Source organism: Stegodyphus dumicola, chromosome 3, assembly GCF_044657685.1.
Source record: "Stegodyphus dumicola isolate Sdum_Otavi_A_Nest chromosome 3, ASM4465768v1".
NCBI lineage: Eukaryota > Metazoa > Arthropoda > Arachnida > Araneae > Eresidae > Stegodyphus > Stegodyphus dumicola.
The window spans coordinates 21,570,639-21,585,344 of record NC_140770.1 but is presented as its reverse complement, the minus strand read 5'-3'; the positions used below and the strand labels follow the sequence as shown (position 1 = coordinate 21,585,344).

The window sequence follows — 14,706 nt, the reverse complement described above, 5'->3', positions numbered from 1 at the left end:
CAAGCGTTTATAATTTCAGATTCGTTATTAAAAGACTTTTAAACAACAGAGTATATTTCACCTTTTCTAACGTTTTATTTTCATGGCTTAAGTCATCTTTGCAAAGTACAGATTTATCAACAAGGCAATTTTTGCAACAAAGTCTTCTTAATCTCTTTCTTCACACACTAGAGTGGAACCTGAAGTTATGCTTTCTAAATTAAAGTTTCGAGAGTAATGCAGAAATTAAGAAAAATGCAACGAGGAAGTTAAAAAGCATTCCAACAAATAACCCACAAAAATATTAAGAATTTATATGGATGTACTAGGATAAGTACAGGGAAATTTAAATACAGTAAATCTTCATTTGGCAAAATATATTTTTTCTGTATTATTCATATATAAGAATTTCATTCTAAAACTTGTACTTTTAGTCTATAAACTAGAAATTCTATTACAGTAGAAACGTCATGTTAAAAGCTAAAAAAAAATATTTTCAGACGGAATACCACCATGGAAACATTTAGAGCAAACGCCGTATATTCAGAGAATGAAAATGCTATTGGTATGTTCTTTTTTCCTTCTTTGTGATGCTAAAGGCTTTTCAGCTTCCAAAATGAAAATATTGAAATACGTGTATTTAATAATATTAATAATGAGAAATAAATTAAACGAACGAATCTGAAAACAAGTCTTCTTCTATAAACTTCATTTTAGGACAAAAGTAGAAACGTAAAAGTTTCAAAGATACGTTACACATATACACTTGTAGACATTAAAAGTGCTACATTAGGAATGAAAGCAATAAAAATGATTGAAATTTTAAATAATATGGAGGCCCAAAGTATGCATAAATCAGTATCCCGAGTGTCCGTCTCTCGCAACAAAGGCAGCTGCTGTACAGCTGAACATTGAGAATTGTAGTTACGCGTATTACATGTCCCGCAGCTTTGCATCTTGAATGTGAAAAGAATGCAGTTAATGGCTGGTGGGTGTTGGGATGCCACTCTCTCTGCAACCACTGGCATATTTCACAAGTGCACATCAGCGTAGCCACTGAGGGAGGGGTTTCAAAAATGAACCAATGAGCTGTTATTGCCCTTGTGACGCTAAATCTTCGTTCATGTGAGCGTATGTTGTTTACGTTTTAATTTGCATTTGTTTCGCAGTTATAAATATATGGCGTAATAGTGGAAAATCTCGTAGTGCTTTCGTTTTCAGAGTTTGATTAATTTCTGACATTTCACTTTCGCGATTTTTATCAAGCATTAATATTAGGACTGTTGTTCGCAGCATGTGATGTGTATTAAGAGAATTCAAGTGTATATTTATTTAAATTCAGCTGAGAATCACTGAAAGTGTTACAATGAATCTAGTGTTTTCTTATTTCAGTGCTTGCATTGTTTTGATTTTAAAGTGTAAGATTCAGAATATATATGATCTGATTATATCCATTGTTAAAATTAAAAATTATATGTGAATAAATTGAATATACGTGTTGTGAATACGATAAATTCACTCTGTTTGACGAGTATTTCTTGTGTAGAGAGTACATTTAAGAATAAGCAGTTATAAATGCGAAATTTAACACACTAAATGTATACGAATGCAAATTAGTAAAGTTCACTTTGAATAAAATTCTGCATTGGTTATAGAACATCTTTTTCATATAGACTGCAATAAAAAGTGCTGACTTCTATTTACATATATAATTGGTGTCAATATTTTTCTCATACGCATAGATTTATGTAAAGATTGCATTTTTGCTCAGATGTTTATCACATATTTCTTTCTTCATCTTATTTACCACTTATTAAGTAATATTTCACATCGATATTTTTGCGAAGCATCCAACATGTGTTTGTATTTATTTCAACCAGGTAGGGAAATCTTTATGATTTCCTATAATTGATTTAACTTCGTAATGAAAATTTTCAGAAGCAATCGACGACGCTTTAATTATTTTGTACAGAAAATTGCGTGGCAGAATATTTTCAACCATCTTTCTTAAAGCGCGCGAAAGGTCATGTGACAGGACAGAAATATTACTGGATGCTCACTGGTCCATCCTACAAGCCACTTCCTCGGTGGCTACACAGATGTGCACTTGTGAAATATGCCAACCGTTGAGCAAGCAAACGAACTGATCAAGATAAGAGTCTATCTTTGTGTTGAGGAAATGTCAAAGAGCTTGGACAGCATGAAGTCTCGCAATGTTATATTGGAAGATGGACCGAAAGTGACATCGAAGTTAGAAGACACTTACGGTCATTCAGATACCAACAATCTAACGGTAGCAAAAAAGCACCGGATATTTGTGCAAGCGACAAACGGGATGTGCACGCGCTGTTCTCCCAAAACATAACTCCAGTTGCCGAAATAGTAAGCCAATGAAGAAAGCGAGCTATTAATGTTCGTTCCCATCAATGTCTCTAGACATGGATAGGATCATTAGGATGCTGTAAGTAAAAGCGAGATTCATCAAAGAAGGTAATGCCACCCCAATGGAGCAACCATGAGAGTCGCTGATTACTTCATTGTAGGCACTGTGACTTGTGGCAAAACGCCAGGGAGCACTGGGGCAATAAGCGCCTTGTCGACAATCCGTGTCAACATGGCATCCCCCAATATTTGCGGATATTTTGTGCTATGCAACAAACATGCGTAGTTTCCTGACCTAGGACCATGATGCGGCTGTACGATTTTTAACAACAAGTAAATAACATTTACCATATCGGAAATTGATGACTAAGAACACGTAGTTTTGTGTGGCCTTTCTGGGTCCATCGAACTGTATTGAACGGTTCTAATAAGTTGAGTTCTAACCCAGTTGAGTTCTTGTGGAGAGTTGCCTGAGATCTTGTCATAAGTTGATTTCATATTCATAGCGAGCAGCAATCGGGCGCTACGGTAATTTTTCAGCTAAGTAGGATGGAATTCTCCTGTGATCGAATTGTAACACGTGTTGGTATGAGTTCGTTCTTCTTAAGAAATTCCAACAATAAAAACAATCAATAAAACGCGATTTCCGAATAACAAAATTGACATGTTAATCTAAACTTTTATTCTCTTTCCAAATATCATTATTATAGCGTGTAATGTGTGGATATCGAGAAACACTAAACATCTGCATATCCCATTCGACCTTTCATGCAAGTTTCAGGTATATGCTTCATTCCTGATGCAGCAGTTTTAATGACTAGCAGTTAATATATATTTAGTAAGACCTATAGAAAAACAATAACACGAAAGCATAAAAGAAAGCAATGTTATAAAAACCAATTAAAATTTTAATGTGCATAAATCCGCAACAATTTAAAGTAATTTATATTAGTTTCATAGTGTTACTGATGGGAAGCCTTAAATAACGTGAATCACCTTCAAACTGGAGCAAAGAACCACCTTCAACTGTATTATAAAACTACGTTTAATAACCAGGATGAAAAACGTAATGGTGCGTAAATGGAATAAAGTAAAAGTTCTTGAAAAACGGTAACAATTATAAAACATTTGTTCGCCGCCAAAATTTCATGTAAAAAGCCAAATATTCCGCCTTTATCGATTTCAGGAAAAACGCGAAATAATTTTGAAACATCTACATAGTTTCCCCATAGTTTAGAATCCAAAAGACAGAATAATTAAAAATTAAAAAAGGCAACAAAAACATAATCCTGCGTGCATCTTATCACGAGACACGATATGTATAACTTCTTAAAATGTGTACCAATCTGTACCATCACACTGGAGAAAAACACATTTACTAAAACGTGTAGATGGAAAAAGACCAAAGTACGTTTTTTTTTTACTTCAAAGCGTTTTGACGAGTCTAATCCTGCGTTGTACAAGAAGGATTAAAAGACATGTAAAAATGTATAAAATGTCAAAAGCTGTATCTATTACTCTATGAAGTCTAAAAATGAGCCACTAAAATCATGCAAATATATGGGTTTTTAATATGGTTTTTAATAGTAATAATAATTCGTACGCAGCTGCTTACGAATGTTCACTGGCAGATTGCTTTAATTTTTACAGTTACATGATGCATATTGGTAAAATTGAATGTGTCGGACAGATTCAGAAATGAATGGGCACTAGATTGCGAAAGTAAGAAATGAACTGGAAGAAACTTAGTAACAGTAAAACTCAGTGAAAATGATCGCCTTATGGATGATAATATAACCCAATTTGCAATTTATTATGGAAATGCTAATAGAAAACATTGCAATTCTGTAAGAGATGTGCAAAAGGCAGTGTGGGGAATATTTTACCACAAAAGTCCAACCGACGTGGAACCTACCCACAATTTTTGCCCAACAGGGGAGGATTCGTAGTGTACATATCAAAGAGCAAGTGCGAGTGAAAATCTAAAATCGTAACAAACATAAAAATTCAATTCCACCACCTTGTAATGGATGCTACCAAAGATGTATTTAAAGATCTTAGCGTGCGATTATTACTAAAAGAGTGTTTAGGAAGACATGCAAAGAATCCAAATAAATTGTTAAATGCTTTGATTTGGAAATTGTGTCCTAAAAATTCCGGGTGTGGTTATAATAGTGTTAAGACAGCAGTGAATGAGGCAGTTATTATATACAACGATGGCCAAGCTGGGCGATTACATACTATGAATGTCAAGTTTGCAGCAAACACTGATCACCGTCATATTCAGTCAGCCGAAATAAAGGCAGAGACATCTACATGCAAAGAATGCATGCATACAATAGATGCTCGCAGAACAAGAAAAAGATCCACACTTGTTGCAGTAACAATTATTTAAGAACAGAAGGGTATGGTGTTGCAGCTGAGCAGTTTTAAAGTGTTTTAGTATTATTTGATATATTAAAAATTTTGAAACTTTAAACTTTAAAAACTATTTTTTTCAAAATTGTGATTTTCATATTTGCACGCACTCTTTAAAACATCTCTCATAGCTATTGATTTGAAAATTTCAGGGTAAGTACATGATGATATTGCTGAAAAAATGCACCTACCCTTTCCGTTGAAAAATTATTTTTTAAGTATTTATATAATTTTACTTCAAGAATTTTTAATGCTTTTCTGTTTTCTAAGATCTTATTGTAGTGTTAATATTCTTTGATATTTAAAATTTAAACAGGAGAAGAATCATACCTAATGATATTTCATTACAAAATTATAAAAATTTATTACTGTAACTAAATTTGTATTACTGTCAGTTTGCGCGTAGTGCTGCATTACAAATTTTAAATTTTCGGAAAATACAGTTATCTTTTCCTTTATAAAACAAATGCTTATACACTATTAAGTAAAGTAAATCAAGAAATGTAATCATCTATGTATAGAGATGACACAATGAAAATTTCATATATGTATGACAGAAAGAATTTGACTTATTAAAACTCGAAAATCAGCTAAAATTCTCACTTTTCGTGTTGCGCGAAAGTGATGACTCCCCTTAAAGAAGCGGGCCTAGCCGTATCTTCTGATGTATTAATAAGAAATTCTGATGCGGATGGTTTCTGTAGATGCATCGAAGCTCACTCATATTGCATATTCACCATTCCTTTGTACACAGGACTCATCATGAGAATTTTTTCGGACTATGGATTAGTCAAAACGCTTTAGAAAAGATGTAATTACTTGTATCCGGCTTGATACCATATGTATTTATGTCTAAAATTCAACGGGAAAAAGCAACTGTTTCAGAGAAAGAAAACTCTTTCGGAAATATTCCAATTTTTAACTATTACTTTTTCCTGAGACCTAGGACATATATGTCCATCGCGTTCACTACATTAAATAATGTTCAAAGAAAATTAGTTCTCTATAGAAATTTAAAATTTGATACTTAATTTAAAGCAACGAATGGCAAACACTGTCAATTTGTTCATCTGTTGCTTGCTGATTGAATTCTTAACTAAATGGCTTCAATGCATAAGAAATTAGTCTCTGTAGCCCACGTGAAACGGTTAATGTAAGTGAATCGTATGAGATTTTATTTCTAGTGTCTGGGTACATTCCTTATATACAGCATTTGTTTTACAGATATGCCCGTAGCATATTTACAGAATCCCAATTTCAACAAGGATCGACCACAGTAAGTTATTAATATACACCACATGTACTTTTTAAATTTTAAATTCCACAGCAACGAGTTTATTTTTATTATTTTACTCATAAAACTAAAGTAAGATGATTGATAAAACGATGTATATTAATTCATATACCTGTTTCAGATATCTGAATTTTGCAGCCATGGGTTATATCATTGGCCACGAGATTTCTCATGCATTTGATACAGAAGGTGAAGTAGTTATTTATTTAAATTATAATAGAATGTATTGACGGAAGTATATTAAATCATGCACACCAAAAATTTAAAGAAATAAATTGTATTACGTTAAACAATCTAAGATAATAATAATAACAGTAGCAACGTAATGATATATTACGAGGAAACTATACATCCTATTTCATAAAAAGTTGCTGCAGTGGGAAGTTTCTTAAATTTTACCCTAAACGTGTACTTCTGGTAACGAAGTTTAATAAAATCAGGTGTATAAATATATGAAAGTAGTTTTCTCTTTACGGTGTGTTGGTTTTATACGCATGAAAACTAACTTTTTATGGGGTTTCTGGAGGTCAAAAATGCTTATTAATAAATGATAAAAACATTCTTACGCTAAATTAGAAATGTACATTGTTTTTACGTATTATAACCAAAACTAACATAAAGAAAGACTCACTTGGACTTTTTAAATAGTTTTAATTAACAAAACACTATTAAGATAAAACATTACAATTAAGGGCTTTATAATTACACATTTAAGTTACAAAGTAAATCTTGGGGAACAGCATCTCGGGGCAACAGCATGCTTAGTTCATGACTCCCGTACATCGACTGAAGGCTGGTGTTTATTCCGGCGACCAGTAGATGGCGCTCGTTGAGCCGTGGGGTTACAGACTCCCCCTCTGGCTCGTACGACGTCTCGGCGAAGAGCCAGAAATATGTTGGTTTGGTCTGCAAATACCGGGTGGCCATAAGTAAACTGACAGTGTTCACAGTGCTCTGTAGCGCGATCTATTTGCGAGAATGATGCCACATTTTGTAGGAAGATTAAACAAGACGGGGGACCAAGGATTCCGCGAAAAAACAAGTTAGTTCCAAAAGTCACCGCTAGGGGAATATTTGGCGCTGTGTAATAGAAAATAGAGTGTTAACAAATGCAAATTAATACGGAATAAAATTACCTTTTATTATGCACATTTTCTGATTTACTTCAAGTGCAATATGGCAACACTTTTAAAAAAGCGTAAAATCTACATAAACACCGTTAAAGTCTCGTGATCTGCAATATCACGCTGAATAGAAGAAGTTCTTTATTCAAATTTCACGTTACATCCATTCGCACAGGGCCAGCTGCTTGGGTTTTAAAAGGCAATGTGTTACATTTCGAATCAATCGGATTGAAAGTTTATGTGCAATGTCTCCTTCTTTAGTCGAGCGTGCGTTACTAGTCAAATTCTTTTACCTCAACCAGTGCAACGCGTCAGCCGCTCTTCGTGCTATTAGAACGCACAAAAAAATGAGTAAAGGTAACGGTCCTGTGTCAGTTAATGGGCTAAAAGCAATGGTTGCGACGTTTGAGAAAGCAGGTTCTCTGAAGGTTCAGTCAGGCAGAGCACGAAAACCTGTACCACAGGATACAATCGAAGCAGTTGCCACGGCGATTGTCGACAGAGGACCAGACAAAATTGTTGCCACCTCTAGCGCTCGTGGAGTAGCTCGGAATATGGATATGCCTTACAGTACGGTTATTGTTGTTGTGGGCGCAGCCCCGACCCCCCTAGCCGATTCATATCAGCCATAAGGCCACAAAGGGGAAGGCCCGTCTAACACAAAACGAGGCAGCCACCGAGCCAGCTGTGTCCCAAAAAGAAACACACAATTCTTAATCTTAAAAAAAAAACAGACAATTCTTAATTTTTAAAGCTATAAAATATCAAATGCTCCCGCGAAACCAGGCCCGGGCCCAGAGCAACAAAAAAGGTAGAAAAATGAAACATAACAAACCAAAAAAACTGGTTCAAATGGTTGCAAGCCTTTTAAAAACTCATAACATCCAATTTTAATTCTCCTACCTGCCAATGCCCACAATACTTTTATTTTTATTTATCACAGTCATAACATCTTATGAAAATTTCAATAATTTATCATATTTCATTTGTGTTATATCTAATCCTATTATTCCATATTTTGCCCTCACCCCCCCCCTGGGTAAGAGTACATATCTCAACGAAATGTTCCGCATCTCCAATAAGATCACATTTGAGGCATCTATCGTTGCCCTGGAGGTGGAATCTCTTTAAATATTGGAGCCCACCAGCGGCGGAGCGGTAAAGACGCTGAACACTGGTAGTTCGGTCCGAGGTTCGAATCCCGCGAACGGGCTGGCTGCATGGGCGTTTTCGTGGTTTTCCCCATGTGTAACGTGTATACGAGCCGGTTTCCCTTAGAAAGTCCTCCACGAAAGGCATCCCTCCCCTTAGGCAGATAGCCCTAGTGTGCTTTGCCATAATTAAATACACCACCTTTTTAAATATTGTGGAAATCTTCCATGACCTGTGATAAGTTGATTCACATCTATATTTGTATAGGTTTTCATTTTTCTATTTATTTTAATATTTTTTAAATAAGACTTTCGTCTTGTTGAATTTTCCCACATTTGATTCCATTGTTTATAATAGTAGTCTTTCATTTTTATAATCATTTTCCTTCTTCCCGGATTTATAATATTGTAATCTAAACCATCCCCCAGGGCAGCCTCTTTAGCCAGTGTATCCGCCCTCTCATTACCTAGGTGACCAATATGAGCTTTTATCCAATGTAATTTTATATAATGTCTCTCACTGGCCTTGCGATATAATGACTTTATTTCTTCTATCAAATTACTTTTTGGCTCCGTACTGGAGAGCACCGTTAAGACAGAATGTGCATCCGAATAAATATGTATATAATGTCTCTTTGTTAAATTTTTATCTACCCAGATCAACGATTCTTTTAAAGCAGCTACTACTTCAGCCTGGTAAACAGAATTAGTATCATTCCTTTTCAGTTTTAAAGAATCTATTTCTAAGCCACGAAAGTAAACAGTACAAGCTGCACCGACGCCCCCCTCAAACCCAGAGCCATCTGTATAAATTTCTATTTAACCCATATTTGGTTCTTCACAATCAAAACCAACACCAAACACATTTCTCGGGTAATATCAATAAAAATTGGATATTTAATATAATCTGTATAAATTTTAAAATCATCATATACATTAAAATCTTTTTGGCCATTGCTCAATAAAAATTCATCATAGTAATATTGATAAAAATTAGAGAGAGGGGGCACACCGGTTATAATGCATAGAACTTCCGTCGAGATAGTCCGAAAAGCCCTTGTAATAGCTAGTAGCCAGCATCTCTGCGAAGAGTTCAATTTCGTTCTAAGTCTTATTAATTCCCTCGCCCGGAGACCCCATGCACCAATACCATACGTATTCTTGGGTAAAATAACGTTCATATATATTTCTTTCAATATTTTACTTTTACTGATCAAAGTATTTGCTGTGAAGGTATTTATATAATATGTGAGAATTTTTTCAATATTTCTCTGTATTTCTTTAAAATGCGAAATAAAATTCATTTTTCTATCTAGTACTATTCCTAAATATTTAATTTCTTCTTTAAATTTTACATTTCTACCTTTGAATTTTAATCTAGGAGGTCTTATTTGCACACCTCCTCTTGGAAATAAAATCGCATTTGTCTTGTCTGGATTTGTATTCTTTTACTCCAATTGACAAAAAGTTCCTCCACCAAAAAAAATCTTTTTTCTATCTTTTCTAATGATTGATCATAAACAATTACAAGAATATCATCAGCAAAGCCAATAATTTCGGTATTAGGTAAATCAACAAGTATATGATTAATCATGAGGCTCCAGAACAGGGCAGCACTGCACGAGCCCTGAGGACAACCTTTTTTAATTGTATATTCAAGTTGGAATTTCCCATTTTCTTCTTGGAAAAACGATAACTCGGTTTCTCGAATAATCCTTAATCAAATAAAACATTTGGCTTGTGATTCCAGTATCTTTTAGAGTGGAAAGCAGTGACGACCATATGATGGAGTCAAACCCTGCATATCAAAAGAGATAAGTGCAACATGATATTGTGTTCTTTTTTCCCTCACCATTTGCATAGTGTGGTACAAAGCTATATCCGTGGATTTTTCTTTTCGGAAGCCATATTGTTTAGTACTAATAACCTTCTTCAGTTCCAACATATAATTTATCCGATTAGTAATTAATTTATCTAATATCTTGGCAATGACTTTCAACAAACATATTGGTCGATATTTATCTTCGGATTTTAGAATGAGTACAATCCTCCCGACTTTCCAACAGTCAGGGAAAACAAACTGCAAACACTTATTGTATAAAATGATGAAGAACGAGGGATCAAATTCAAATACATTTTTAACAATCACCGTATTAATATTATCCCCAAACCTGGGGCAGAACCCGCCCGCATAGAATTTACAACATTAAATATTTCTTCATAAGTAAAATCTTCCTCTACTATGTTATCATCTTCCATATTAACATCCTCTTCCTAAACATTTATTTCATTAGACTCTAATTTCAATGCGTTCTTGATAATATCATCATAATAATCCTCAATTTTAGTATATCGATTATTATTATCTTTATTCAATGTAATACAACGTCTAGTTGTATTAGTAGCAATTTTGTAAAACCTATCATAATATACTCTACTCTCAATAAATTTATTCTCTCTATACTTCCTTTTTGTTTTCTTAATCAATTTCTTATATAAGGCCAATCTTCTTTTATATGCAATTTTTTGTTGTAATCGTACTTCATCTATTATGTTCCTTACTTGAAAGCTCTTCCTCAAAGCTCTCAGAACTCTAATCTGTATATTCAATTTATCAGTCCACCAGGTAGTATTTTTTCCCAAATTTACATCCTTTTTAATCATTAAATCATTAAATATCCCGGCTTATTTTTCAGAATAATGATAAATATTCTGCAGTTCTATTAGATAAACATTCTTAATATGTGATACGTTTGAGGACGTCAAGCACTTTGTCGGCGAATGTACGCTTACCCGGAGTGCAAGAGAGAAATATAGAAAGAATTTTAAGAAAGATTTTAAAAAGAACTGTTCAAATTTGAAAGATTTTGCAGAGACAATAATGGAGATTATAAATACGAACAAAGATAGAATTGGACTTCGGCACGGAGACTCAGATTTTGGACTTTATATGTTTTTCTTATATTTTTTTCCTGGCCAGTCTCATTTTTTTATTATACGTCGGGCTTGTGCCGGTTAGGAGGATCGGTGCTGTGCCCTCACAATGATAATGATGATGTGTTTAATGTATACTAGAGAATTTGCTGTTGCACATAAAGGAAAGAGCTACATTGAAAGACCCCTTTAAAGAAAAAGAATGCATATTTATAAAAGAATTTTCCGACCTGTATATTCATACTTCACCTGTATGGAGCACCATAAATAGTAGAAAACAAAATTAATTAAACTTTCTACAAATTCAAATTTTCTGCCTTAAGACTGCTTCTTAATTATTAAAGGGCACAGTGCTCGCTATTTTAAACGTAATAAAATGCTCTATAAGTAACTCAACACCAAATCCTTAAAAATGAAATTTCTTCAACAGAATAACTATTTCTGCAATACAGCTGCAAAAAAGTATTATGTAAAGTACACCTGTTAAATTTTCTTCAAGACAGACAGAAAGACAACTACAGCCTGTACCATACGATACGTATTTATTAATTATTAGATGAACTACTGATACAGTGCCTTCTATTTGTTTCATTATTTTTAGTTATGGGTATCGTTATAGTCAGCTGAGTTGTTAGAGCGTTGGATAGCAAAAGTAAAAATCGAGAATTCGGATCAATGATTTTTCTACCTCTGCAATTTTAGGCTCATCACCTGCATTTCTTATTGGTTTAAACGTGATTTCGTTATTTAATCATTAATCATTTTATTTCTATTTCATCTATTACTATTATAGTTTTCAATTCCACTAATCCATTGTGTGTTCATTTCTCTGCACTTCCTTCATAAATTACATCTTTATTTTTTTCTTCGTAATATATTTAACTCTGTAAATAAACTATCAAACGTTTGATTCTAATCTTAAAAGCGAAAAGGAAAAATGTACACCAATAATAGAATTATCTACATATTAATAAGGCTTTTCTCCTTAAAGGCTGAATGCAATGATTGTTAAAACGTGTTTAAAGATCTTATTAAAAATTCTTTCAGCCAGTTAGTTTATAAAAAGTAAATAAATAAGTATTTGAAAATATAAAATTTCGATATTTTGTAAACAAAAACCATTTTTATTGTTTTAAATTTCTTTCCAAATTCGTAAAGAAGAGTATTTTTTTTCTTTTTATAAGAGACAAAATGCAATACATAATAAAAATATGGTAAGAACTTTAGAAAGAAAAACGTTGAACAGTCAGATACTAGTTTCCGAGAGAGAAATTGAATTTCTGGTATTAGCTACGGCTGCAAAAGTTTAAAAATTATTTTCTAATAAGTCTTTCACTTTTTCTCAATATATGAATCAATTCACAAAATGAAATGATATCTCTAAATGCCAGATGCTTTACATAAGTTTATTAAAATAATTTTGCACAACAGAGACGCTGTAAGCGGGGTACACATTACCTACTACTTACAGTCTTTACATTCTAGCTTTAGGTTGCTTTGTTTCAGTTTATATGCGCACTCTTGCATCAGTTTTAATGCCGATAAATTTACAGGTCGCTATTATGATAAACATGGTAATATCTTCGACTGGTTCGGAAAAAAAGCTGCCGAAAAGTTTGAAGAGAAGGTGAAATGTATTATAGAACAGTATGATAACTATACTGATATGTACGGGAGGAAGGTAAGCTAGATTCATAGCTGTTTTTCTTCTTATGCACATGTGTGTATGTGGGTGTGCTTGTTTATATATAAATATGCACATATTCTGACGCTTATTAAACAACTCATTAGTTAATAAAATCAACAGCTATTACATTTAAATTTCAAAATCCAAAGCAAATATATACTAATCATTAATAGAAAAACTGCCGTTTAGTAAGCTCATCTTCGCCGCTTATTATATCAGACCAGCAAAGGGATAATTTTTCAGTGTCTCAATATCCTTCTGGTACCCATCAAAGCTGTTTTATAGTTTATCCATTTAACTTATTTAGGATTTTAGCTTATTTGTCATTCAGATATAAAGCGTTTGATAAAAAAAGAGTTTAGCTGAAATATCCATGAGTGCAGTTCTACCACCTCTGTTAGACACTGTTTCCAAAGCTCTTTCATCTAAATGAGGAGGAGAGGAAAAAATTTACTTAAGTTAGGAAGAGCAATTCTCTAAAGATATAGTAAATTAATGAAATTTCATCTTCAACACCAGCTAGAGATTGGAAATGCAGCCTTCGCATATTATCATTTAAGTTTACCACATTGAACATTCTCCCGTTGGAATACCATATTATGTTCATAGAGATCTCATGAAATACTGCTGGCGTTATCTTTCGTTATGAATCTTTGAACAGAAAACGAATGATTTCTGAAGGCTGAACTTTAAACAAATAATGATGGATAATTATCGTAACCATGAAGTGGAAGATCGATTGCACAGATATATATAAGTGTAGTCTCTCTGTTGCTCTTTCGGTTATACTGTACGAGTTTTTAGATTGAAATTTATTGGAGTAAAATTCTTTTTTAATTTGTTGTTTGAACAAATTGAAACAAGTAGAAAATCTTTAAGAGGAAGGATTTAAGGCTTAACAGAGGACAGTGAGTGAGTGTTTGATTCTGGCGCAAAAACCAGAGATGATTATAACGCGCCAAACAAAAGATGAGATGATTACAATTGATGACATTAAAATTCAATAAATAAAAACAAGTAGATAAATGTACCAAATCCAGAGGATGAAGTCATATAAACACAAGTTAAAAGCACATATTAAAATTCAAGATACAGTCTTCAAAACAAATTACATTTGGTAATAAAAGCCAATCTCTTTTAAATAATAAAATAAATTAGAATTGACCTCTCTTCCGATTAAACGGTCGAGAGGTAAGTCACAGCCATTAAAATATTTCTGGCGAAGACTATTAAAACATGGACACTCAATTAAAATATGACGAACAGATAAACAAACATTACAATTGAAACAAACAGGCTCATTTTCAGCTTTGAGAAGATAGTTATGTGTGACTCTGGTGTGACCAATTCTGAGTCGAGTCAAAAGAACTTCTTCTTTACGATTTCCAGCAAAATCCCAATGCTCAATTCTAGGCTTGACGTTTCTCAACGTGTTGTGATGCTGAACATCCCAAATTTGCTGCCATTTTTTCCGTATCTTCCCCTTGATGACACAGCAGATGTCTCTAAAAAGGATAAGGCGACTGGACAGTTCAACAGCAGATTTTGCCGCGATGTCTCCAAGCTCGTTTCCCTTTATTCCCGTATGCCCGGGAACCCAGCAGTACAGGATTTCATATCCTCGTATCGTTAAATTTCTATGAATTTTGAGAACATCCACTACCACAGGATTCTGAATGTTCGGAAAAGCTTCCAAGGATTTAAGAGCACTATTCGAGTCTGTATAAACTATGAACT

At 33.6% G+C, this 14,706-nt stretch overlaps 1 protein-coding gene across 3 annotated transcripts in view; it reads left to right on the top strand.

The window, feature by feature from the left end:
- The window catches only part of LOC118193977 (membrane metallo-endopeptidase-like 1), a 100,031-nt gene that overhangs the window by 45,296 nt on the left and 40,029 nt on the right, over positions 1–14,706 (top strand). For all 3 annotated transcript variants that reach the window (XR_015039968.1, XM_085812327.1, XM_035365154.2), the window contains 4 exons: positions 480–544; positions 6,004–6,055; positions 6,195–6,262; positions 12,836–12,963. Coding sequence is in view for 2 of the 3 variants with exons in the window: in XM_085812327.1 (XP_085668453.1) it covers positions 480–544; positions 6,004–6,055; positions 6,195–6,262; positions 12,836–12,963 (313 nt within the window). In the remaining variant the exon portion in view is untranslated. The remainder of the gene's footprint in view (positions 1–479; positions 545–6,003; positions 6,056–6,194; positions 6,263–12,835; positions 12,964–14,706) is intronic.